Consider the following 26,588-nt stretch of genomic DNA (forward strand, 5'->3'; position numbering starts at 1 on the left):
GATTTGATGTGATGTTATCTCATGGAACTTGTCTGTCAATAGTTATTTATCCCAAGCCTCCTCTTTTTCTGTAGTCTTGAAAGGGCATCAGAAAAATCAATTCCTTAGGGATAAATACCAATAAATAACAGGCTCTTATAGTACAGAAATCAAGTTGTCTCATGGTTTGAATATCCACAAAGTATGCAAGTAAGTATCTATCAGCATACCGGAATTTTGCTCACTTGATATTTCTGGTCTTTATTTTACTTAGCTCAGGTATGAGTTGCACTTAAAAAAAAAAAACACAACACTAGTTGACAGCAAGTAGTACACTTGCAAAAAAAAAAAAAAGCAGCTGTAGGTGGTAATAGTCTCAAAGCTTTTTTTTTTTTTAACAATATGCATAGCGGCAGACTTTTCCTCTGCATTCAGACTGTGTGTGAACTTGTCTGGGGAAATCCTAGCTGAGCATCAAGGAAGAGAGGAGGAGACTTTATTTTCTACAAAACAGATTAGCCTAGTCATTAAATTAGCATTACTTACCAAGAATACTTCTTGCTGAAGTCAGAACAATGTAATGTATACTCTCGGAGAATTTCTAGAGGGGTTTAGGGCATTTTTGCTGTTTATGATGTGGGTTGGCAAGCAAAGGGCCTTAATTACCCATCACTTCTTCAGTGGGGTGGATCTCGGGGTTTCTGACAATATAAGTCTTTTTCCTGAAGTCTTTTCCTTCCTCCAGTATGTGCTGCTTTTTGGCACTGTGTTCATGGCGTGTCTACATAGGCATAAAATGTTATATATGCTTCCTTCCCGCACTGTTCGAAATTTTATAACTTGCTTTCCCAACAAACTAAAATCAGTAGTTCAGTTTAATGTTGGAAAAACTTGTTCAGGAAATAGATGTCTTTTATGGCTTGTGCACATCAAGTAAAATGACTTTCAGCCATTTCTCAGGAAAAGAAAAAAAGACCACCTTTGTCTCAAAGGGCCATATTGCTGCAATAAATTTGAATACTTATGTTCAATACTGCCAGGATAGATCGGCACCTTAGTGGGGGGGGTCGAATAGTACTGAGATAAGACTGGACGTGATGCTTGTTTAAAATGTCAAATATAGAAGATAAAACATAATCTATCTCATGAGATCTGTATTTGAAAAAAAGAACTGATGGTTTTAAATTTGAATGTTTTCTCATTTTGTAGGTCATGAGGGAATGGGAAGAGGCAGAACATCAAGCAAAGAACTTGCCTAAAGCTGATAAGAAAGCAGTTATCCAGGTAAAACCTGAGCCCATTGTCACCAAGAGGTAGATGGCAGAAAACCCCTCACCCCAGTTCACTGAGTGCCTACAAGCATTCCATTGTCTGCCGGAGCCTCATGTGTAATTGTGCATATTGTCATGAACTTGGATTACTGCTCATCTTTGTCTAGTAATTGAGTTGCTTAAACTCTGCCTTGTATTTGCTCTCAATTAGCTCAAGTTAAAATTAGTTTCCATAAAACTTGTATTGTTACTTGCAGTCTACTTTTTAGTCAATAACATATCTTTTGGGTTGCTCTAATCTGCTGCTTCTTCCCCTGGCAAAATTTATGTGATAATCAGAATTTTTAACTGTAGCCCCCCTCAGAACTACCTTAAGTAAATGTGAGATTATCATGGTCATTTTCTTAAAATACTTTGAATAAGAGAGGAATTTTTTTTTTTAATATTCAATGTAGCCCTGGCCGGTTTGTTCAGTGGTTAGAGCGTCGGCCTGCGGTCCAGAGAGACCTGGGTTCGGTTCCCCCTAAGAGCATGTACCTTGGTTATAGTTTGTCCCTGGCCCTAGTTGGCATCGTGTGGGTGGCAACCAGTCAATGTGTCTCTCTCACATTGATGTTTCTCTTTCTCTTCTCCTCTGTCCCTCCCGTTCTGTCTGAAGATAAATGCCAAAAAGTGTCCTTGGGTGAGGATAAAAATTATATACATATTTTCAATGTAATTTCAAGTTTCAAGAATACATAAATGTATCCTACATTTTGGTTACTCAAATCAGTCTTCAGGGACCACATGAAATAATGACTTACACTGAGAAATGAAGTTTGGGGATAGAGTCCAGGAAAGGGAGGTAACCCACAAAACTCGCTGATGAGTCAGCAAGATGACCACGACATCTTTGAATGAAGTGAAATCTGGTCCCATGTAAACGATTCGAACCTGCTGCCCCATCCGGCTTGTTCAGTTCCCGATTGACACATGCCTGCGTTTTCTTCGGCAGCATTTCCAGGAGAAAGTGGAGTCTCTGGAGCAGGAAGCAGCCAATGAGAGGCAGCAGTTGGTGGAGACTCACATGGCCAGAGTGGAAGCCATGCTCAACGACCGCCGCCGCCTGGCCCTGGAGAACTACATCACCGCGCTGCAGGCCGTGCCCCCGCGGGTAGGTCTGGCCCCAGCTCCCTTCAGGGCACAGCAGACAGTGGGCCTGCGGGCTCTGGGCACTCAAGGTCATGAGAAAGAAATCTGGAGAAATGCCATGAGCATCGTTGTTTAGAGATTTGACCTGAGTCCATTCATTCCGTCTTGAAAGGTAAAGGGTCACAGGAGGCGATGTGCCAGGAATGGTGACCTCTCATGGTAGAGTTGAAATCGGGACCAGAAAAGCTGGGAAGACTTTAGATGGAACCTAACCCAGCCCCCTCATCATATGTGATGTCACTGAGGTCAAGAAAAGTTGAGGTTTAGCCAAGTTATAAGAATTTTTTGTGGAATAAGAGAAACTAGAACTAGAATTTCCTGCTCAGAGCAGCGGCCGTATTCTCTGGGGGTATCCCTAGTTGGTCATGACATCAGCAGCAAGGAGCCTTATTTGTGGTTTTCAGTGATAAATGCCCATACAGACTTACCAAGCAATGCAAGCGTAGAGATTTCCTCAGTGACACTTTGGGCTGTTGTCACTTTCTTCACACTACGTTATTGTTAATATTTCTATAAACAGTTATCTTTTAAAGAGTGTTAAATAATAAGAAAAATATTTATTTACTTATATAGTTACCATTTCTGGTACACTTCATTCCTTGTGTAGATTCATCTGGAATCATTTATCATATACCTGAAAAACATCCTCTAAAATTTCTTTTAATCTATGTAGATTGCTGAAGAACTCTTTTGCTTGGGTTGTGTAAAAAATACATTTATTCCACCTTTTTTTTGAAAGACATTTTTGCTAGGTATAGAATTCTAGGATGGAGGGTTTTTTTTAAAACTACCTTAATGATGATACTCCACTGTTTACTTGTGTTGTTTCCAAAAAGAGTACTGATATTATCTTTTTTATTTTTGTCTCTGTAAGTAATATATCTTTTTTTTAATCTTGCTACTTTAAAGATTTTTCTTTATAGCCATTTTGAGCAATTTGATTAGGATGTGCCATGGTATATTTCAATCTGCCATTAGTCCCAGGTGGCTATTATTATTCTCAAATATTGTAGTTTTCATATCTAGAAGTTTAATCTGGACTTTCGTTCTTTGGGAGTTTTTTTGTTTGTTTTTTCCTATCTTTGAACCTATGGGACGCATTATAGTAATTCCTTAAATATCCTTGATTGCTCTTTCTAACATCCATGTCAGCTTTGGGTTAATTCTGATTGAGTTTTCTTTTTTGTTTGTGATAGTTTTCTGCATGATTTCTTTTTTTTTTTTTTTTTTTGTGAGCACTGATCATTAGTCAGCTCAGGGGGGCATCATCTGCAGATCTCTGAGGTCACTCTGAGTGACTCCCTCCTCTCCAGAACTCTCTCCTGTGACTGCTGGCCACCTTTGTCTCTCCAGATGTACACTCTGTATCTCCCCTGGGAGCCCACTAGACTCTGCCCGCGTTCCTGTGCCTGGAGCCACAGCGCGGAAACTCAAAGCAGTAAATGCGGGCATTTGTAGAACTCATGTCATTTGTTTCCCACTTCTCAGTGTTCACTGTTCTTCACCTGATGTCTAATATACTGTAGAAACAATTCTATATATCTTTTCCATTTTGGTGACAGGTGAATCTGTTTTTCCATTATTTGATCTTGGCTGGAAGTAGCAGTCTCTGTGTACATAATGTAATCAAACAAAAAAGCCACCGACGTGTCCTGATTCTTTCCGTCATTTTTCTCTTTCTTTCTGTGGTAAAGATACAGTACAGAGTGCTGTGAGGAGCCATAAAGGGCTTCTGGTACTCTTCCAGAGAGCAGGATAGTATTGACCCTGTTCTACTGGTGACATCACGGAGATTGAGTGGTCCGGGTGACACCACTGGCCGGACAGGGTGGGGCTGTGAGTCACAGCTGACCACCGCAGGGCTCTCTTACTAGACCATGCTTCCTCTCTTAACAAACAGCTTTTGAAAAAGAATACTCACATTAGCGCTTTTATTTTCTGTTCAGGGGGAAAAAATCTCTGTCCCAACGCTGCTCAGTAAAATTCTATTTGTCTCTCTGGAGAGGAAGTTCTGTGCTTCTTCTCTTTTTGTAGAGGACTCGGTTTGGGGAGGCGGGGCCGTCAGGATCATTCGCCAGAGCAGCCCAGGGTGGTGGGTGGGTGTTGGGACCAGGATCTTAATGGCTGACATTTACTGAGGCGTTCCAGCGGGAAGTCCAATCCCTGAAGTAAGATCTTTGCTAAATGGTCGTTGATAGGGCTAAAAATAAGATGAGGACTGAATGGAGTCTTTCACGAATGCAAACTTCAGATCTTTCAGTCCAGCCCATTGTCCATCACAGGAAGGACAGTGACAAGTGCTGTCAGAGGGGATGTTCTTAGATGGGTCATAATCCTGTTTGTTCTGGGCCTGGTGATTACTTCATGTAGAATTAGATATGTTTATTTGGAAATTGAAATTAAAATTAAAAACTGGATTAGGAAGAACTGTTTTACTATTTTAAAAAAAGAAAATCAGATTGTTGTGGATTGATCCAGGGATTCCTGTTGAATTCTTACCTAGACATGCTGCATAAGACTCTCCCAGGTACTAAAAACTAGAGCTGGGGAGCCACTGGCCTACAATCTTGGCATTACCTGTCATTGTTGTTAAGTTACCTTCTTTGTCTGCATTCTATTTAAATGTTAACATACAACGTCATAAGCCACTTAGCTCTGCACTTTGAAAAATGCGAGAAAATTCTAAATCCCTTCTTGAGGACTTTTATATGTTGCTGTTGAAAGACATAAATCAAAAGCTTGCTGGTTATTATCTGTGGAAGGTCACATCTTGCGCCGGAGCCAGAAATAGATATTTCTGAGATCTCCCTCATATTGAACAGTGTCTGGAAAATACCAAGTACTCAGTAAAAAGTTACATATAAGGCAATGAATTCATCTAAGTGTCTACAGATTCTATAGCTGATATGATCTTCAGAATGATTTTTACCCTTTTACCCTGACCACATTCTGCCATCCAGACCCAAACTTTGCAAACATGAAAATCTGAAACAAGATGGATTGATTTTTAGTGTCTTTGAAGCTCAGGTTTAATCCATGCTTTCATCTGTATTTTTAACCGAAGCATGGAAGTAGTACATGATGATGTTTATTTAGTCCAACTCAAGTTCTTTATTCTACCGTGAAGTTCATGTGTCAGTCCCCATGTCTGTGTGCTTTAGGTTCAAATCTCCTGTTTTATTAGTTACATGCCTACAGGCTGACTAAATGGCCAATCTGGAAATGCACTGTGTGAATCATATTTAGAAATATATACACACACAATACACACACACACACACACATTTCAAATATTATCATAGTTAAAAACAATTTTATTTCCCCAGGAATAAAACTATAACACAGGTGTGTCTTTGTACTCAGAGGGCTAGTAATTCTTCTAAGGACCAGCCCCTTCAATTGATTCACTTTTCTAAAAGTTTCCTTGGAAAATCAAGGAGTTAGACTCTCCCCACCCCCATCCCAGAAGAGTTTGATTCCTCTCCAAAGGTACATCACATCGTTCAACTTTATAGGCCTTCAAGCTACCAAACTTAAGTACTACTTAAACCTAAAGTATCATCATTTAATAACCAAGCCTGCATTTCTGGACTCTTACTTTATCAGAGCTCACATTCAGCACTTACGGCCTCATGAAATGTGAGCTAAATACCATCTGAGCCTTCCTTCTGGTAACTGTCAGGATTCTACTTCAGAGAAGGAGAGAGGACGATGATGTCGCCTGCCTAGTCAACGTTCTCTGTGATCTGCAGAGAAATTAGACCGAAATGGGATCCTATATAGTGAAGCTAAAGGCTGGATGGGAATTTCTATTTAAAATAAACTTTCCATTGTAGGCTTAGGTCTGGAAAAACTAAGGAGCTTCTAATTAGTAAAAATGTCAGTGTTTTAAAGATAACAGATGAATAACCAAACCTTTGTCATTCTTAGATTTTGGAGTCTTTACAGAAAATTCATCTAAATCTCCTGTTAAACATCCTGATCATTATTCAGATTTGAACACACTTTAAGCATTTTCTATGGGGAAGTAAGAATTAGGAAATGTTTTCGTGTGTTCCTGTCCTTTCGCCTGTGAACCCAGTGTGGTTTTCCCGGGTTCTCACGATTGCAGCCTCCTTGTTCATACTAAAATGAATGGCACGCTTGTAGCTGATGCTTCTCATTCAGACTCAGTGTGTAGCGGAGAAGAAAGCAGTCGTAGCATCTTGAACACCTGCAGTCTTTCTCATTTCTGATTAGTTCAGCCAAATGTTAAAATTTCCTGAGAGTCCTGAAAACTACTTCATAGGATTATTTTTGTAGAGCATTAATGTAATTATTTGTAAGACTTACTATTAAGGAGCATGATTTTGTTCCTGTGCTGAGGTTTTGTTCAATGCTATCTGGTGAATTGTAACAATAAGGCGATAAATGTTGAAGAAGAAGCAATCCCTGGAGAAGAGAAAGGACAGCGATTCATGGATGTGTTGTGACAAGCAAACTAGGGAATGCCTAGAGAGGTTCCAGCTATCAGTCTTTAGCCATCATACATGTTGGTGTAACTATAAGTTTTGTAGAGCAAAAATGAAATCGAGGTGCTCATTGGCTGTTTTAGTTTTTATATGACATTGTTAGTTGCCCCCTCCCACAACCCTTTATTTTCTGCGTATCACTCTCGGTCGCAAAAGAAATATGATTTATGGAATATATGTAGAGAACATATATCTCTAAGGTAAATATGCTACATCTAGTCCTCAATATAATGCATAGTAAATATGTTAAAAATTACTTGCTGAGTTCTTAACTTGTAAAGACACTGAGAGAGATGAGTACTAAGATGTTTAAGACATTTCCACCCTCAAATTTGTAATGTACTTAAAATTTTGTAAAGCTGACCAGAATAGACTTAAAAGACTTCCAGGATGAAAATCATTTGAGAGCTGTAAATAATTATGCTCTGCCTGATATTAATTATTCATTCAACATTCATTTATTTTAAGTTGAGACTTGTAAAAATTGGTGCCACAAGGGGACTCATTAACTCGAGAGCATTTAAGGACAGACCAGTAACAAGCAGTGGGTGGAAAGAAAGAGTAGGAGAATTAGCATTTATTGAACAAAATCCTATAAATGATGCTGGGCGGTTTGCATGCTATTTTGATAATGCCTCTCGTATTACCTCCTTACTTTGCTTGAATCTTTACGAAGCTTAATAGACAGATCTTGCTAAAGACCATTGGGACGCTTGTAACCAGAGACACTAGTGTTTTCCGTTTTTAATTGAATTACGTTAAATAGAAAATAAAGAAGTATGTAAGAAAGCATCGGCTTGAAAGCTGTCCTGTGCCTCTGAGACCATATTCATCACCCAGAGTCCCTCCAGAGCTGAGCCCTACTTAGTCTCTGCCTTCGAAATCGCACAGCTCTTCATCAGACACTGTCAAAACATAGCACCGCGAAGTCATGTTTTGTTCCAGCAAAACTCCATGTATGTATTTAGATGTTGATATCTATTTTCATTTCGTCTTTGAAAACGAAAACATAAATACTTAGGGTTTTTTTAGACAAACGCCCTGCACATTATTGAGCGGTGCAGTGTTTACCTATGGTCCGAGTCACAGAATCCATGGACAGCAGCCAGGGGTCCTCTCCCTTGAATGTGCACGCTGCACACGAAATCAGGCGTGGGTTTCCGAGTTCACTCGTTTTCCGAAGCTCACCCACGGTCGGTTTAAAGATCCCGAGTCATATTGGGGTTTTATAAGCTTTATCCTGAGGGGTTTTTGAATTAATATTTTTAGCATGCCTGGACATTGTAGTAAGGTAGAGTATGAGGAGAGGGTGAAATGACAAGAGATTAGCCGAAGAATTTATATGCATATATGCAGAACCAATGGACACAGACAGTGGTGTGGTAAAGGCCTGGGGGGGTGGGAGGGTCAGTGTGAGACTGTTACACTCTCAACAATAAAGGTAAGTTAAAAAAATAATAATATCAATATGGATATCTTTGAAAATGGTAACCAGTTAGAGGGGGTATAAAGCGAAAATGCCAATATCCGAGTTATGAACATGCAAAACTAAAGCATGGCATTGCAACGCTTTCTGAAGAAATCAAGACTGTGTCACAGTTGGCATTTGTCAGAGGTCCGGATCCATTCGACAGATCTTTCCAAGGGCCTGTGGTGCTTGAGGACATCTTCTGTGTACAGTCTCTTCTGAGACCGCGGGCGGTGCCGTCGGTCGCGGTGATAATCCTGTGGTCGCTCGGAGCTCCGGCCATTTCACTGTCACTAAACGAGAACTGAAGGCAGGAGCCCAAACAGTTGCTGCTGCTTCTTCGCTCTCCAGTCAGCTGATTCTAAGGCTAGATCCAATGCGTGCTAAAGCTGGGCCCCCAAAAATCACAGGGTTTGGGTCGGTTCCTAATACCAGTTCTTCATGCTGCCTTCAGTCATTTATAGCTGTGGGCTCTGCTACTAGAGGAGAAACGATGACCTCCGCCCAATACTCTGACACCAATGTGTGGGTTTTTTCTTTCACATTAAATAATTCTCTTACTGCCCAGAGTTAGCATGGACCCCACAGGTTTAGGGCTCAGCCCCACAAGACTGCCCCCTATTTCAGAAGCCATTTCAGATGCCGATAGGTCATCACCTGTACTTCTGATCTTAAAGCCACAAGTCTGCCCTGGCCGGTTTGGTTCAGCGGTTAGAGCGTCGGCCTGCGGTCCTGAGAGACCCGGGTTCGGTTCCCGCTAGGGGCACGTACTTCGGTTGCAGTTTGTCCCCGGCCCTGGTCGGTTGTGCGGGTGGCAGCCACTCGATGTGTTCCTTTCACATCGATGTTTCTCTCTCTCTCTGTTCCACTCTCTCCCTCCCACTCTACCTGAACAAAAAATGGAAAAATGTCCTCGGGTGAGGATAAAAAAAAAAAAAAAAATTAAAGCCACAAGTCTTGGGTTTGATGATTTACTAGAACAACTCACAGAACTCAGATAAATGCTTTCCTTGACTGTTGGTGATTTATCGTAAATGCTGGGTCTCGGCAGCAGCCTGATGGGGGAGATGCATAGGCCAGGTGTGTGGGAAGGGGTGCAGCTTGCATGCCCTCTCTGGGCACATCATCCACGCTGCACCCCGATGTTCTCACCCACAGATTTCTGGTTTATAACAAAAGATAATCTGCCCCTGTCACTCCTACCACTCAGGAAATGACAAGAGATTTTGCAACTCTGTGTCAGGAGCTGGGGGCCGAAGCCAACTATATATTTCCTATTAAGTGACAGTAATCAAAATACATTATTTCTGAGAACGAACAAAGTATTCTGGGAAAAAAATTACACAACCTACCAGCTTTGACCAAAGGCCACTCATTGGTAAGAGACAAGATGAGAACCACCCTTCTTTAGTACATTTCACAGTGGACTAGAAACACCTGTTTTTAATTCCCAGGTTCCCCGACGATAACCCGTAATGTGGAGCAAGTGACTTAATTAAAGGGATTCTCCCTCCTCCCTATGCGAATGGTGGTGAACTCCTCTTATCATTCACATCGTCCTAGCTTCTGTTAGACATAATTAGAAAAGCAAAGGAATTACTTGAAGGTTGAGAAGAAACTGTGAAGTAGAAGGATCTCTTCCTCCCTGGGAAAAGAAAGGCTAGGAGACACTGTTAGCATAGACTATATGAGGCTTTGGTGCCGTAGGGAGGGGGGAGGGGTGGGAGATGACTCCTCTATGCCCGGGAGCTGCCGTGTCTGTCACAGCACAAAGCCAGAGCCAAGGAGTCATCCTGACACCAGGAAGGGGTGGAACTAATGCCACCACATCCTCAAACCTCGAGAGACACTGATGGGGGGACGCTGGGGGAGCAAGAATCACTACCATTTCCTGAGTTGCTTTCTTGATATTTCTGTATTTAACTTGGCATAGAATTGGGCTTTGCCGCCTTAGACTTATTTTAATAACTACAAAAACCATTTCAGCCCTCTTCTGAAGAAAGGGATGTCGATGAATTTTGCCGTGGGCTTTTAAAATGTGGCTCAGCTCCTAGGTTTCAGGATAAACACAGGTATGATGCAAAGGTTCCAAGGCAGCGTCCCCGGATGCTTGGCTCTTGTTTTGTGTGGAGGTGTTTCGTTTGGAGGCGGGGGGCTGTTTTGCTTTGTTTTCAGAATATTTTCTGTCAATAGTGAGGGTATGTGTGAGTGACATGCTGAAGGCCAACGCGGCAAAATAAACTCAACAGAGACCATCTCGAGCACAAAGAGACTTGACTCTCTTCAGTGTGTGTTTTCAATCAGCACACAGATTTTGTACATTCTCTTCATATGCTCAAGATTTCTTGAAATCCAAGGTGTAGAACCGTCAAAGAACAGCCCTGAAGCTACTTTGAAAGCAGGAGGGAATTGCTTTTCCATAGTGTGATTAACTCCCCCAGTGGCAGGATTGGAAGCCACTAGGGTTCGAGTCGGTGCTTCAGGGAGGGCTTTGCCCTGTGACGGGGAAAGGTCAGGGTGCTCCCATGAAGTGACTCATCTACTTCCTCCTCCTCGGCAGGATCACCCCGGGGCTTTTGAAGGCTCTTGACAGATCATTTCTTCCCATTAGGAAATGGTTTAAGGCACACGTGCCTTCTGACAAGATGCCAGATTCCTAGATCAAGCATGAAAACCACAGAGGGGGACAGTCAAGCTGTGAATGGTCATGTTCTAAGACACCTCCCACATGAACCCCGTGGAATGAAAACCGACACATTCAGATGCAATTGGCATCGAGTCAGTCAAATGTGTGTGTCCTAAATCCAGGGACAACAAATGTATGAAATGGCATAAAAGAACCAAGTGGAAAAGGCAGTGCATCTGAGAAGTGGGGAAACTAAATTTTCTTTAATAAAAGGAATTATCTCTCACATGAACCTGACATTAAAACCCAAGCCGTAAGGGGACGAGCTATGACATCTTCTGAGATGAATGAAATAAATCTTCCTGTCGACACCAGTGTGAATGTACCATAGAGTCTGTTAAATATTTTCTGGGAAATATTGGGCCAGGACCTGTACCAGCAACTAGAGATAAGTTATACTTTTGTTCCCAAGTAGGAAAATGGTTCATGAGCAAAGTGGAAATCGTCAGGTTAAGTTCAGTCTATTTTAGTAATGCCTACTCTTAGTCTTTTCAGACATTTCTTTTTTAAATGAATTTTTCAAACGTAGTATATTTGTGAAGTGAATTTAGCGCAACTTGAAAAGTGTCGCTTCAGATGCAAATAGATACTTGGTAATTATGTAGCAACACTCTTTCAGAAACACTAGTGACAATAAATATGATTGGATATAATTAGTTTCCTAGGGCATTTTTCCCTTTTGTCTGTTTTTTGCTATAAATTTTAATAATAAGATTAGCCATTTAATGCCAATAAAACCAGATTTTAGTGTTAATACACAGAATATTTAAGTTGTGAAGTAAGGGAAATTTAGCAGAAGAAATGTTATTACTAGTTATAGATTCATGCCTTGAGAGTGATTGAAATTATATACATAGAAGCTAAAAACATGTTCAATTACTATCAATAGCTTTATGATGAGCTACTATATTCTTAATGATTGTTTTTGTAATCATATGAAAATCCTGTCTTAATGTAAGTATTGTGACCCCAGTAATAATTAAGTTACTTTAAGAGAATATATTTCTCTGAAACAGGTATTTTTTCCCTATCATTTCTGTGTATTTCTGTTTTTAATTAAAAGTTTAAGAAATGTGTCTTTGTACAACATAATGAAATAAAATGCCTAAACGAGATTTCCTGCTTTCTAGAGATAATTAGTTTTAATCCTTGGAAATCTGTATTCTGGCTAAAAGTTCTAAAGACAATTATTTATTTTTATTTTTTTATTTTTTCATGCAATGTGCACAGGAAAATGGTATCTGTTTTCTTTAAAAAGTATAATATTTTTTTCTGAGGTGTAGAAATAATGGCCATTTTATTTGGTATGATTTTTCTGCATACTCCAACCTAAGAGCTAATCTGATTTTTATATTTTTCATCTCTAAGCAAATTCTTAGAAATGTGTTTGTATGATTAAATCAACCAACCAGAACCCTGTAATTCATTTATTGAGGGACCTGGTAATGTCCTTCTGCATCATCTCTTGTCCCGAGGCGCAGGCATGAGGAAGACATTGTTTATGTTTACATAGATGCACAGACAGGGTGCATCTGAGCTCACATAAACAAAGATGAGGTCATTGCTTACTCTTAGGGCTCATTGTTTCTGCAGGAGCTTTGTTCCTGGTAGGGAGAGCAAAGCCATGCTGAGGCCTGGCACATCGTGAGACCCGGATATGCTACTGTTCGTTGTCATGCTGGAGGGAATTTAAGGGAGGACATTGGATTATATTTCTGAAGCATATAAGAAATGTCGGTATTAAATTAGATAAGTGATTTTAAACCCGTGAACACCTTTACCATTGAATTATCCATCTTAATCAAAAATCAAGATGAATTTAGAACTGAAATCCATGAATGTCACAAAACCTAAGTTTGAGCAAATGCCTTTAATCATTTTTCAGTAATTTTAAACAGATTGACAGAGGACCTTCCCATCTTACTGCTTCTCCGCCCTACATCTGACCCTCCTGTGGAGTGTCACAAACCAAGGACAGTAATCCTGAGGCCGAACAGGCTAAAGCTGAGTGGTTTCTGCACAGTTAAGAGAACAGATATTAGCATGTCTCCGAATATTATCTGAGCTTCTAAGAACTAGAAATCCAGGCGAGGACTGTCTTTTCTAACTGTCGGTTTCTTCTGTTTTCAACGCTGTAGGTTACTTTTTGGAACTGTCTTTAGCTTGGTGCGTTTTGGAGTTTCCTTAAAAGGCAGGGTCACTAGTGATCGGGAGAATGGGCTCTGGAGCCAGAGTTGGGCTCTATGTTCTTGCTCCACCACCGACCAGCTCTGTCCTGAGTGTGTAGCCCGTTGTGTAGCCCTCGGCGCCTCGTTCGCTGTGTCGGTGAAGTGGGGTGAGCAGCTACACCTGCCCAGGGATTGACTTCAAAGTGTGATGAGTTACTATTCATGAAGCACTTAAAACATGGTCTCATTCCTATTAGCAGTCGATGAGTTTTGACCTATTACTGTCTGGCTAAAAGAAAAGGGAGCGGGGTGGAGGCTAGAAGTGAGCAGAAGAAATCTGTGTATTGAGTACCTGCTATGGGAAAGCATTATGCTCGGTAACTAACAGAACATGTTCAGAGCTCGCCTACTCTAGATGAAAGATGTTGTTTTAACTGCACAGACGAGCAAACGGAGGCTTACATAATTTTGAGACTGACTCATCTCAAAGTTGATGCTTACGTTCATAATGAGCCCATGGGCATGGGTGCTGTTTGTGGTGGTGGTGGAGGATGGGCAGGCCAGGTGTTAGTTAAGAGAAATTGCCTCCTCATCCCCTAATTGTGGATGTAACTTAGGGCAGTCTTTCCTTGGCCAGTTTGGAGCGACTACATTGTGGTACACACACTTGCTCAAGACATTCCTTTCAGGATGAAAATGCCTCATAGAAACATTCATAAGTAGTCTGAAAAAAATAAAAGTGAAAGAAGGAAAGAAAGTTATGATGTAAAGGAATCCTTATGTTTAATTGAAGTATGTTTTATCTGAGCTTTTTTAAAAAATTAAATCCTTCCAACAATAAAGCCTTTTCAAGGGAAAAAATGAAACAGAGCAAGTACGGCAGAGCATGAAGGCACCAGTTACACAGGGAGGGACATCATGGATACATTCAGTTCGTTAACAGCCCTCTGTGTGCAGCTTCAGACGCGTCATTGTGCTGAAACCAGGGGGCGTTTTCCCGGTTGCACAGTGCTGCGTATAAACCATCCTGCACCTTCAACCACTGACCGTTTAAAATTACCTTTTTCAATTAGTATATGTAAACCTGTCATCTTTTAAATATACGCATTATCAATGCAGTTTGCCAGTTGTTACCTCTGACTACTTTTCTTCTTTGAAGACTGAAAGACCACTCTCTGATTTGTGGATTGAACCAGATTTCACAGTGCAAATGAGAATCCTAAGGACGGGGAGTCAACGCTTGTGTTCCGAGCTTTGATGGCTGCCTTTTTTGAGATGACGGAGAAGCACATTTCTTCTAGGATATAAGACATAGGAAGGCAGATGAGTGCAGGTTTACTTTCTTACCGTGTAGGAGTGTAGCCCGCGGAGGACGTTCAGCAAGCTCTTAAGTACAGAGCACCCTCTCCCAGCCAGGCACTGTGTATTGTGTGATTCCTGACAAAGGCCAAATCTGGTCCTTAAAGATGTCACAGTTGCAGAGGGTAGTCAGATACATAAATAATTTAATAGGCTTCATTAAGTACAATAATGGTGATTTGCATAGCATTTCATGGGAACACAGAGAAAGAACACCTCTTACACCTGAGATATCAGGGAGGTAGCCCCTGGTTAAACAAGCAAAAGATGAAGGGGAGGCACACCCCATACGATAATCAGTCTTCACCTCCCACCCCAGCCCCATGGCTGGAAGTGAATTCTGTACCTGGTTACAGATTTTTCAAGGTGGTCATGACTCATAACTTAATAATAACTGGGTTTACCCAACTGGCCAAAATTTTATTGCTAACATGAATTTCCATTGTTTTGTTTTAATGAAGAAGAAATTTGGAAATCATTTTATAAAAGCATACAGTAGACTGCGTATGGAAACAGAATTCTTGAAGACAAAGGAGATTTTGTCCCTTTTTTTATGAGAATGAATGTTTTCAAGTAAGATTGGCATAAAAATGGAACCAATTAGAAAAATATAGAAGCACTTAAGAAGAAATTTAATTGAAAGGATTATAATCCGATGGCATAGAAAGTATTTAATTAAATTTCAAAATAAAATAACTATAGTTTCGCATTGGAAAATTTATTGTCTCTTAGAGCTTATCAGTTATTTCTTGGCCTACAAATTAGTAGTGGTTCGGTTGCCTGTTGTTTTCCTCATTTTGATTACTATGCTGTTATATGCTACTTAGGGTGAGATCACTTGTGCAACATTACTGCTGCGATAACCATTAAGACTGTGTGTATAGAAATGTGGTCTTATAAGCCCCTGTATACTTGGGTAGGAAAAGAGAAGGACCTACGTTAAATCTAACAGATCCGAAATCAACTCTCCTTCTATAGCAGAATGCTGCTATTTAAGAGGAAAATGTCACTCTGGCTGGTTTGGCTCAGCCACTAGAGCGTGGGCTCGAGGACCAAAGAGTCGTGGGTCCGAGCCTGGTCAAGGGCACGTACCTCGGTTGCAGTTCAGTCCCCAGCCCTGGTCAAGGTCATGTGAGAGGCAGCCAATCAATGTGTCTCTCTCACATCGATGTCTCTCTCTCTCTCCCTCCCACTCTATCTGAAGATTTAAAAAAAAGAAGAAGAAAATGTTGATTACGGAGGGCAGTTGTCATATATATCAAATACTAAATGACCTTTTAGATTCGAAAAGTAACCCATCAACTAAGTAACGGCCATGAACAAAGGAATGGGATTAATGTGTAGAAAGGAGACTTGCAAAGAGAAGACGCTCAGTGCTTTCACACCATGGGATGAACGAGTGGGACCTCTGACCCAAAGCCACTGGGAGAAGCAATATTTTGCACAAAGCTGAAATTTTTTTATTTCATTTTTCCCTACAGCCTCGTCATGTGTTCAACATGTTAAAGAAGTATGTCCGTGCTGAACAGAAGGACAGGCAGCACACCCTAAAGCATTTTGAACACGTGCGCATGGTGGATCCAAAGAAAGCTGCTCAGATCCGGTCCCAGGTGAGCCGAGTGTGGTGATCACCTGCACTTTGGACGAGCCAGTGCTCTTGGTCTTCGAGTCAGATCTTTTATCATTCCCAGAGCAGTTATGGGTGTAATGCACTACTCTCTAATACCTGGTCAATTCTAAAGACTTGTCTTAAAGCAGCCTGTGGTTTGTCTATCTCTGCATTATTAATAAGGAACATAAAAACCTTCAGTGTCTACTGCTACTGATTTTTCATGGAACCATTTAAATCTCTGATGACTAAAATGAAGAAAACAAAGAGATATAAAGCAAAACCTCCAAAATTGATTCAACTCAATCGTGGTAGGCAATCAGAAACCCACAATCCTTGGGTATAATGTGAGTCTATAAGTCCCATAATAAATATGTTTTCTATTCCTCCATTCCCAAAGGTTGACAACTGGCATCTACCTATGGAAATATGGAATTCCTACATTTTTTTAAATAGAAGAATTTAAAATATATCTATAATTTTTGTTGCATGAAATATCCAGTCAAATTAAAATATATTCTCGCCCTGGTCGGTTTGGCTCAGCGGTTAGAGCATAGGCCCACGGACCGGAGAGGCCCGGGTTCAGTTCCCGCTAAGGGCACGTACCTTGGTGGCAGTTTGTCCCTGGCCCCAGTTGGGGTCGTGTGGGTGGCAACCAGTCGATGTGTCTCTCTCACATCGATGTTTCTCTCTCTCTTCCTCCCTCTCTCCCTCCCACTCTGTCTGAAGATAAATGCAAAAATGTCCTCGGGTGAGGATAAAAAAATATATATATGTGTGTGTGTATATATATATATATATATATATATATATATATATATATATACATTCTCATCTATTTACAGATTTGCACAGAAATATAATTAGGACATCAGAGGTTATTTAGAGATGTCAATATTAAGAATCAGAGTTGGATAAGATGATCTTTTTAATTGGCTTTATAGTTTATGGTTGCAAGCATACAATATAATGGGAAGTTTAAAGCAGCTTTAAAGTGAGAAAACAAAAAAATGGGAGAAGAAGGAAAATAAGGATGCCCTTTCAGGTTAAAAGTTTCAGCAGTGTTTTGTCAGTTTTATTTTGAAGTGTGTGTCTGTCTGTGATGCTCGGGAGGGAAAGCAGCTCTTCCTTACTCTGGATGGTTTACCTGGAGCTGTCATCCTTTGGTGCAGGTGATGACACACCTCCGTGTGATCTACGAGCGCATGAACCAGTCTCTCTCCCTGCTCTACAATGTACCTGCTGTGGCTGAGGAGATTCAGGATGAAGTTGGTAAGTAAACTGTTCTTTTGGTTCTGCGCATATCGACCTATTTTGCTCCTGGAGGAGAAAATCAGAGAATGAGTTCATCTGCATCAGCAATCACCCATGTTCTCATGGGAAGGGAAAAAATCAGATTCCTTTTTACGGTGAAACTCTTGGGGGATGGAGCTAGCTCTCACCTTAGCAAGTACATCAGGTCTTAACTCTCCATACTCACAAAAGTGAGAGGCTATAACTTGATTTGTGGTATATTTGTGCAACAATGAGCCATTTGGGATTGGACTTTATTTGTGAACAGTCATCTCATTTTGTTGGTCTTGTAAATATCGCCTCATGGTGTTTTGGTACTTTAAAGTTTAAAGAATAAAACCCTTCATCTTTTAATGCTCTATTGTTGGAACCTATGCATGGCATTATATCCTCGGTGTATAGATGAAAGAACTCAAACTTACAATTTAAAAAACTACCTTGCCTGTGTCACACATATCCTAAGCAGCATCACGGCAAAAGCACAAAACCGTGACTTCTGACCCTGAGGTTATTGTTACGTTCAGTAACTCACCTCTGTCTCAGAAGCCTTCCCCCACCCCGCCTGCCCACAATGGCCACGATTATTGTCTGAATCACATTGTTGTTTAAACTTAGTTAAATGAAGTACCCACTATCTTTTATCAAACTTTTACTTTGAAATAATCACTCATAAGAAGTTGGAAAAATAATACAAAGTCCAGTGTGTACATCATCCACCTTCTTCCATAGGAACGTCTTACATGACTATGGCACATTATCAAAACCAGGAAATTGACATGTGCACCCACTACCGTTCATGGCCCTAGTTTTCCTAATGACATCTGTGATATTTCGTATAAGTTCTCCCATCTCTCTTTTTCTTCACAAAGCCCCCAAATGCCCACATTTGTTTAACTTGACTTCACGAAAGTACGTAGATGGCAATTACCGTAGTGAATCTTTCAACATGAAAGAAACATGTAACCGTGGAGATCTGATGCATAAATTGTCCGCAGATGAGCGACATGTATGTGGTATAGCTCGCTCTGTAACAAACCCTGCCCTTTGTTAATTGGATTGGAAATAGAGGCCGGTTGTCTGAAGTCAGATCAGCCAGGATGTAGTCAGTGGGAAGACCCATCATAGCAGTTTCTCCTTTCGGTTGCCCAAGACACCTGGCTTGCTTTTTACATTTTGTGCCAGAGTTATTCTAATCTTTTCTAATTCGGTGTTGCCTTGTAAGTGTTGTTTGTATTACTATCAGTCAAGTGTTTGGCATGTATCATTGACAGTGGTCTGATGACTACCGTGTATTGACAAATGGAATCAAGTATACTCCAGGTTACACGCTTTAAAAAGGAACTGTCATCTAAGCTTTTGTTCAAAAGGGGAAACTCCTGTTGAGCAAGCTCTTAGGATAGTTGGTAGAGTGTTTAGTTTATACCATGGATTGAAGACAGGATTTCCAATTAATGTATTACTCTATTAAGTTTATTTAAGAACTGAAGATTCTTGTTAGATGTGTTTGTAGAAATTTGAAAGGAACCTTTAAAATACTGTATATTAAATAAGTATAAGAAAATCTTCCCATAAGTTGTAGAAGAGAGAGACATCATCACATTCTTCATACTGAAGCTCAAATCTCCCAGAATCGGGTGGGGAACGTCTGGCCCGTGGGTCGTAGAAGGCCCTCACACAGCTCACATCACACACCTCCCCAAATTAGCCTGACCAAATATAGCAGGCTAGTTTTCAAGTTGATAATTTTGTATGGCCCACGAATGACGTTATATAAATACCCAAATGGCCCTTGGCAGAAAAAGGCTCTCCACACTGTTAGATGAATGAGTCTTTGCCTTATAACTGTCTTTTTTTTTTTTTTATCCTCACCCGAGGACATTTTTCCATTTTTTTTTTGTTCAGATAGAGCGGGAGGGAGAGAGGGGAAGAGAGAGAGAAAGGGACACATCAAGTGGCTGCCACCCACACGACCAACCAGGGCCGGGGACAAACTGCAACCGAGGTACGTGCCCTTAGCAGGAACCGAACCCGGGTCTCTCTGGACCACAGGCCAACGCTCTAACCGCTGAGCCAAACCGGCCAGGGCAACCTTATAACTGTCTTAAGCTTATTTTCATGTATATGTGACTTTAATTGAGGTGTTGTCAGTGGTACCAAACTATAGAGGAATAAAGCCATTGCAAAGGACTAGAAAGTTGAAGACCAATAATTCACTCTCACCCAGTAATTATTAAATTATCAAGACTTTTTATTCAGCAAGATAGTACCAAATCAGTGGCCACAAATCAGTCATACTTCCACAAAACAGATGGTGATTCAGATATCTCGAGTGTTGCAAAATGCCTAAGAACAGGGTAGCACAGTAACTTCAAATCTCAGGAACAGAGAAGATACTCAGATCATTAGAATCCTGGAATTCCTTTCTGCAAAATTTCCTTTCTGCTCAACTATTAAGTTTGACTAAGAGCATGTTATTTTTCATATTTTTGTTACTGTAAATACACTAGACACCAAATCCTGAAAGATAATCTTTTTAAAAATCTTCCTTGCCTTATTTGTAAATGGCTGTTTCCAATAAAGAAGCTTGCAGTAATGAACTTTTGCCAATTAGACGTGTGCACTCTTTGGGCTTCTAACACCAAAACTGAAGAAGGGAGAACTCCCTGGGGAGAATGGCCTTTCCGGACTGAGTTTCCAGTCGTCTTCTGTGTTTGTTCTTCATTCGAAGGAACATTTAGAAATAACTCACTTTCGCCCTGGCTGGTTTGGCTCAGCAGTTAGAGCGTCGGCCTGCAGTCCAGAGAGACCCGGGTTCAGTTCCCGCTAAAGGCTTGTACCTCAGTTGCAGTTTGTCCCCAGCCCTGGTTGGTCGTGCAGGTGGCAGCCACTCAATGTGTCCCTTTCATGTCGATGTTTCTCTCTCTCTCTCTCTCACTCTCTCTCTCTCTTCATCTCTCTCCCTCCCACTCTATCTGAACAAGAAATGGAAAAGTGTACTCGAGTGAGGATAATAAATAAATAAATAAATAAATAAATAAATAAATAAATAAACTTTCAGAAGAGGAATATACATGAAATAAGATTGGCCATGGATGCTAATTGTTTAAGCTGAGTGGTATCTGGAAGGTCTCAGTAGTATTCGTTTTACTTTTGTATACATATGTTTGAAATATTCCATGATAGAAGGTGTGTATTTATTGTTTGTTTGGTTTTTAGCTTACTTTCTAATTAGGATCATCACAGATTTCTTCCAGCGTATATCTAGTGCATTGAATATTCCTGATGAAAAGCTTTGTCACCAGTCGGACTTGCATGAATCTGCCCTTTTGTATATAATCAAACTTTAGATTTGGAGTTTGTTCTGTGCAGGTAAGAAGGATGCTGAAATTCAGAGCCACTGGCAAAAGGACAAGATGCGGAAGTGTTACAAACGCCTGCCTTTTATAGAAAAGCGTGTGCCTATACCTGTGGGCAATTAGGACGTGTTTAGTGCAGTCAAACATCTGGAGAAAAATACAGTAGTTTAGTTAAATAAGGGTGATAAGTGCTCTTGAGATGAAGTGTTCTCACCCGTCTGAGGAACATAGTAACGTAGGTATATCCACTGCAGTTAATTTATGCCCCTTTGACCCAAATTCTTCTTCAGGACTGCCGAGTTCCCAGCTAAAATGCAGATAAAACCTGTACGTGGTTCTTTTCTTGGTTGAAAAGCATCCTTCAGTACTCAATTGAAATGTCCATGTTCCTGCACACTCTTGACTACTTTGCATAGGGAACCAGAGAGAAGAGCAGGCATTTGAGGGACAACCACTCAACGTAATCAGCCAAGTAATGAGTGACTGTTACTAAGGATGTTGATGGTCCAAGTTCATTATGTAAATTCACCCTGAAGGTCCAGGACCATAACATAGAGATGGTTTGGGGAGAAATCTGGACTGACATTCATTCCACAGCCCATTCACTGAACCAAGCCCTGCAGCACTGGGCCATGTCCCCTTGAAGTGGGGGCTTTCTGGTAATTCACTCCAGTGCAAACACATGAGCTAATGACATCGCTGGTGAATTCATGGACAGCACCCTGAATCTATAGTTGAAGAAACTGAACCTTAGAGGGTGATCACTAACCTGCCCTTAAGAGACAGTAAAGGGATGAAGGTGGAATTGGAGCCAAGGTCTGCATGAGTCCTGAGTTCATGCTTTCATGCTCCTTCTGTTCCCCAGTCTTCCCTGCCAAGTAGAATTTCTTTCTCCTTAACTTCAGTGTCTAAAGCCCTGTGTATCAACCTGTAATACCAAACTCTGTCTGGTATTTAATTATTTGTTTACATGTCCTCCAGCTCCCCCCCCCCCCCATTCTTTGAACTTTTCCAGGCCATGTCTTGGTCATCTTTGCATCCTCAGGATCCAGCAGAGGACCTGGTACTTCCTAGGTATTAGCAATCATAGACAAGGTTGAAGCAACTAAGAAGCATCTACCCAGACTGCAGGGTGTATGCTTCTTAGGCGAATCAGGTGGACTCCTCTATAACCCTAAAGACCCCCGTGAGCTCCTTGGCACAAAGTTAGTCTTGCCGTGGCTACAGCATTCCCTAAAGCTGTAATTGATCAAGCTGACAAAATAGGTGCAGTTGGCAAACCATCAAAGTAAAGAATAAAGCAATAGTTCTAAGGGCTGTAATTAATAACATATACCATTGTCGTATATCATATCCATGACACTCTGCTGTTTGGTTATCTGCCCAAGTCACATACTTTGACACTTGATTTTTTGAAGCATGTTGCCTGGTTTGACTGTCTTGTCCACCACAGTCTTAAGGCTATTTATTCCATGTACTTCACCAATGTGTGAACCACCAAAACTGCCCTATTCGTTGTTTTTTAAAAACTTGCCTTTTGTCATTTTGTAATAATTTTTAGTTCATTTTGAATTATTATGTGCAGGTTCCCAAACACAGTCATTTATGAAGTTTTTCTTTTTTAAGAAATGTTATTTGCATGCAAATTATGAAGTTTTCTTGTAAAGAAGGCTTCAGGCATTGTTTGTAGAAGGGGGGAAATCCCCTTATTATTTTAAGTAGCTGTTTAGGACTATTTTTTTATTCAGCAAATGATAGAATCATTATTGTAAAGAAAACATATTTCCTGTTCAATGTCCATGTTCTGCTTTAATCATCTTTGAATCTTTCAAAAAGACAGAATCCTGATGTTTCAAGTATTGCTTGGCTCAACCTGTGCTTTGTCAAATTGCTGTTTCAAAACGATTGGACTTTTTTGCCCTTTGTAATCTTCCTTAAATCTATGCTAAAAGGATTCTGTTTTTCTCTTGCTATTGGCACTGAGGTTATTTATCAAAGTGCTTCATTTTGCAGCTACCTCAAGGCTAAAAATACTGTAGCTCTCCGTTCAGAGATGGCCCTTTCACAAAATGCTATAATGACCAATTTATGAGAAGGGCAGTAGGGAGGGGAAGGAAGGCATAATTGTTTCCTACTCTTTTTTTTTTTAGCATTCAAAATTAATAAAAACATGAATTATTATAAACCAGATGTTGGAAGGATCTCTGGCAGAATAAATCCATGGTGAATGGGGCAGGATTGAAGTATGTGGCAGGAGATCAAGAAAATTGTGCTAATGAACGAATGCTCATAATTATTACAGTTTGACTGTGGCCTCTTGATAAAATTTTCTGTTCTTTGGGAGAAAACACAGCATGCCAATTTCAAAGACAGTGTTTCTATTCTCTGTCTCTAATAAACCGATTGATTTTTTGATTTAATGAATTCAAAGTAGTCTAGGTTTAAAATAGAATATTTACAACACTAGCTAGTCCAGCAAATGGAGTAGCATTCACTGCCACTGAGAATTTAAGCATCCTGATGTCAATTTGTTAGTTGAGGAAGGATATCAACGGGAAAAGAAATCCTAAAAGTAGAGGGAGTTATTAACTTATTCTGTTTTTCTTCTTTGTTTTTCATAAGAAATTACTTTTAAATGTGTGTAGGTTTTACATTTTACAACTGATTTAAGTATTTGGAAACAAGAACATTTATTTATATCATAAATTACCAAAGACATGTCTCTCTGGTTTTACAATGGTCTCAATGCGCCTTTTCATGTTTTCCTCAGTATTGTTACCTGAATTACAGTTGTTACCAATGTTTGTTTGTCTTTATGTATTCTGGATACTAGATTCTTATCAAATACATAATTTGAAAATGCTTTCTTCCTTTCTGTAGGTTGTCTTTTCATTTTCTTGATATCATGTGAATACACAAAATTTTTAAACTTTCATAAATTTTAATTTATCAATTATTTGTTGTTGATGCTTGTGCTTTGGTGTTGTATTTAAGAACTATTGCCAGATCCATGGTCAGATTTTCTTTCTAAGAATTTTATAGTTTCGCTTTCACAATTAGATCTTTGATTCATTTTGATGTAATTTTTATACGTGGTAGGAGGTAAGGTTCCAACTTCATTCTTTTGCATTTAGACATCACATGTCCCAGCACCACGTATTGAAAAAGAGTATTCTTTCTGCCTTAAATGGTCAAAATCTCAATTCTATTTGCTTTTTATCTACATGGTGGTCCTTATTATAGTACCACAACGTTTTGATTACTGTAGTTTTGTGTAGTGAGTTTCAAATCAGGAATGTGAGTCTTCTACCTTTATTCTTTTTCAAGATTGTTTTGACTATTTTGGGTTCCTTGTTTTTCCATATGGATGTTAGGGTCTTTTTTCACCCGTTTCTGGGCAAAAAGGGTAGTTGGATTTTATTTTATTTATTTATTTTTATCCTCGCCCAAGGACACTTCTTCTATTTTTTTTGTTTTTGTTTTTGTTTAGATAGAGCAGAAGGGGGAGAGAGAGAGAGAGAAACATCGATGTGAAAGAGACACATGGAGTGGCTGCCTCCCACACAACCCCAACCAGAGCTGGGGACAAATCGCAACCAAGGTACGTGCCCTTGACCAGAATCGAACCCATGACTCATTGGTCTGTGGGCCGATGCTCTAATGGCTGAACCAAACCAGCCAGGGCAAGGGTAATTGAATTTTAAATACAGATTGCCCTGGATCTGTAGATCAGTTTGGGAACTATTGCTGTCATAATTTTTTAAGTGACATTTTAATAACACTAAGCGTTTGAACAGATATCCACTATGAGATGATTCCACCTGACCCCATTGAGGAGGGTTAATATTTAGAAGTGACAGGGAAATTGATGTATCACACTACCACTTAGTCCTTTAAATTTTTCCGAAATTCGAGCAAATGTCTTTGCGAGCTTTTCCTTGAATAGTGACTGTGACATGTCACTAGTTTTGTGTGTTTTCCTCCCGTTTGTGTGGGGGGTGGGGGGCATTTCCACCAAGTGGCTGAAGCCTGAGGCAGGGCCTCCCACAGCCGCTCTGCTGGTTTCTGTGATGATTCAGTGCGGTTCTGGGGTTTTTATTAACTCACTAGCTTTACATATGGCCCTGTAATTTCACTCAACATCCAAAAAGAAATCCTCACTGACATGACTGGGGAGTGAAGTCAGACCACAGTGGTGGCTGCTGGACCACGTCCTGGCCTGGAACCGACAGCAGATGTGTCCTGGTTTTATATTTGTGGAGTCCTGGGAGCAACCAATGATGTTCGACGGGAACAAGGGCTGGCTATTTTGTTTTTCACGAGCAGCTGCCTGTATGGTTCATATTTTAAAAGAGGAAAATAAAAATGATAGTGGTATTTGCCACCCTGAGAGTAGAGAGACATTCAAATTAAGATTAATCTGGAAATCTGTTTCCGCAAAGACTAACTGGGAACGAGAGGAATGTGTTCCCATGTGAGACAGTTTAAAAGGGATGCTAATTTGCATCTTGCTGTTCAACTCAAATAAATATTGCAATGTATTCCCCAAGTAAGCCCCATTCCTCTCTGTTAATTGTTCTGTCATATGTACCATGGGCTACTTTAGACAGTGAGTCATAGACGCTAGGGTATAATATCCCACCCAAAATAGGTGATCGTTCTATTAGCCTGTTTCAAATTATGAGGCATGTGTCCAAAGGAATGCTGACTCAGTATAAATCAAAACACTGTTCAGAAAGAGTCTTTGGACTTGGGAGTGAGAAGCAGATGATCAAGGGACCAAGACCAGGTTGTTACTTTATTTCAACTTTGGTTGACAGATCCATTGACCTAAGACAGTGGGTTCAAAATAGCTTATTTAGTACGTTTAATTTTTTTTATAAACCTTTATTTACATGTGCTTGTGAAAGCATGGGTTAAATCTCATTTACTTCTTTGAAACAGCAAGTCTTGTATTGTCTTGGGTATGTCTCTGTCTTTAATTTTGGTTTGGGTGGCATTTAGATGAGTCTGCCCAGCCCTTGAGAGCAGATGGAAGAGCTATGTGTTCAGCTTCCTCTTTACCAATGAACTTGATAAAGCTGCTTCTCAGGCCGATAGAGACCAGAGACGTTGTCCTCTTACAAGAGGAAGGAAGGACAGCTGCAAGTTTCATGCGTCTCAGAAGCCACAGCGTGGGCCGGCCTGGCCTTGGCAAACTGTTTGTGTGTCCCTATCCAAGACCGTGACAGTGAAGCTCGGAAGCTGCAGCTTCGGAAGCTCTGCCAGGTAGAGAAGGAACTGCCTGGGGCACCAGCTTGGGGTGCAGAAGAGAGCCCCTCATGTTAACATGTGGTATTTATTAGCATTTCACTCTGTTCTTAGTTAGCAAACTCCAGAATTTCACATTCGAGGTTTGGAGCAGGGGGTGTGGGAGGGTTGAGAGAGAGATTGCTGTTTAAAATTCTAAATTAAGCCCGGCCGGAGTGGCACAATGGTTGAGTGTCAACCCATGCACCAGGAGGTCAGCGGTTTGATTCCTGGTCAGGACACATGCCCAGGTTGTGGGCCCAATCCCCAGTGGGGGGCATGCAGGAGGTTGCTAATCGATGTTCTCTCTCATCGATGTTTCTGTCTCTCTCCCTCTCCCTTCCTGTATCTCTAAAGTCAATAAAGAAAAGATCTTTTAAAAAGAAAAAACTTTGTCATTGCCATGGA

At 40.5% G+C, this 26,588-nt stretch overlaps 1 protein-coding gene across 8 annotated transcripts in view; it reads left to right on the top strand.

Moving 5' to 3' along the window:
• LOC118616898 (amyloid beta precursor protein) overlaps window positions 1-26,588 on the top strand; it is a 241,811-nt gene that overhangs the window by 170,407 nt on the left and 44,816 nt on the right. For all 8 annotated transcript variants that reach the window (XM_036242451.1, XM_036242452.1, XM_036242453.1 and 5 more), the window contains 4 exons: window positions 1,189-1,263; window positions 2,245-2,403; window positions 16,115-16,243; window positions 17,415-17,514. In XM_036242451.1, the coding sequence (XP_036098344.1) occupies window positions 1,189-1,263; window positions 2,245-2,403; window positions 16,115-16,243; window positions 17,415-17,514 (463 nt within the window). The remainder of the gene's footprint in view (window positions 1-1,188; window positions 1,264-2,244; window positions 2,404-16,114; window positions 16,244-17,414; window positions 17,515-26,588) is intronic.

The sequence above is a fragment of the Molossus molossus genome, unplaced genomic scaffold (genome assembly GCF_014108415.1).
Source record: "Molossus molossus isolate mMolMol1 unplaced genomic scaffold, mMolMol1.p scaffold_m16_p_5, whole genome shotgun sequence".
Lineage (NCBI taxonomy): Eukaryota > Metazoa > Chordata > Mammalia > Chiroptera > Molossidae > Molossus > Molossus molossus.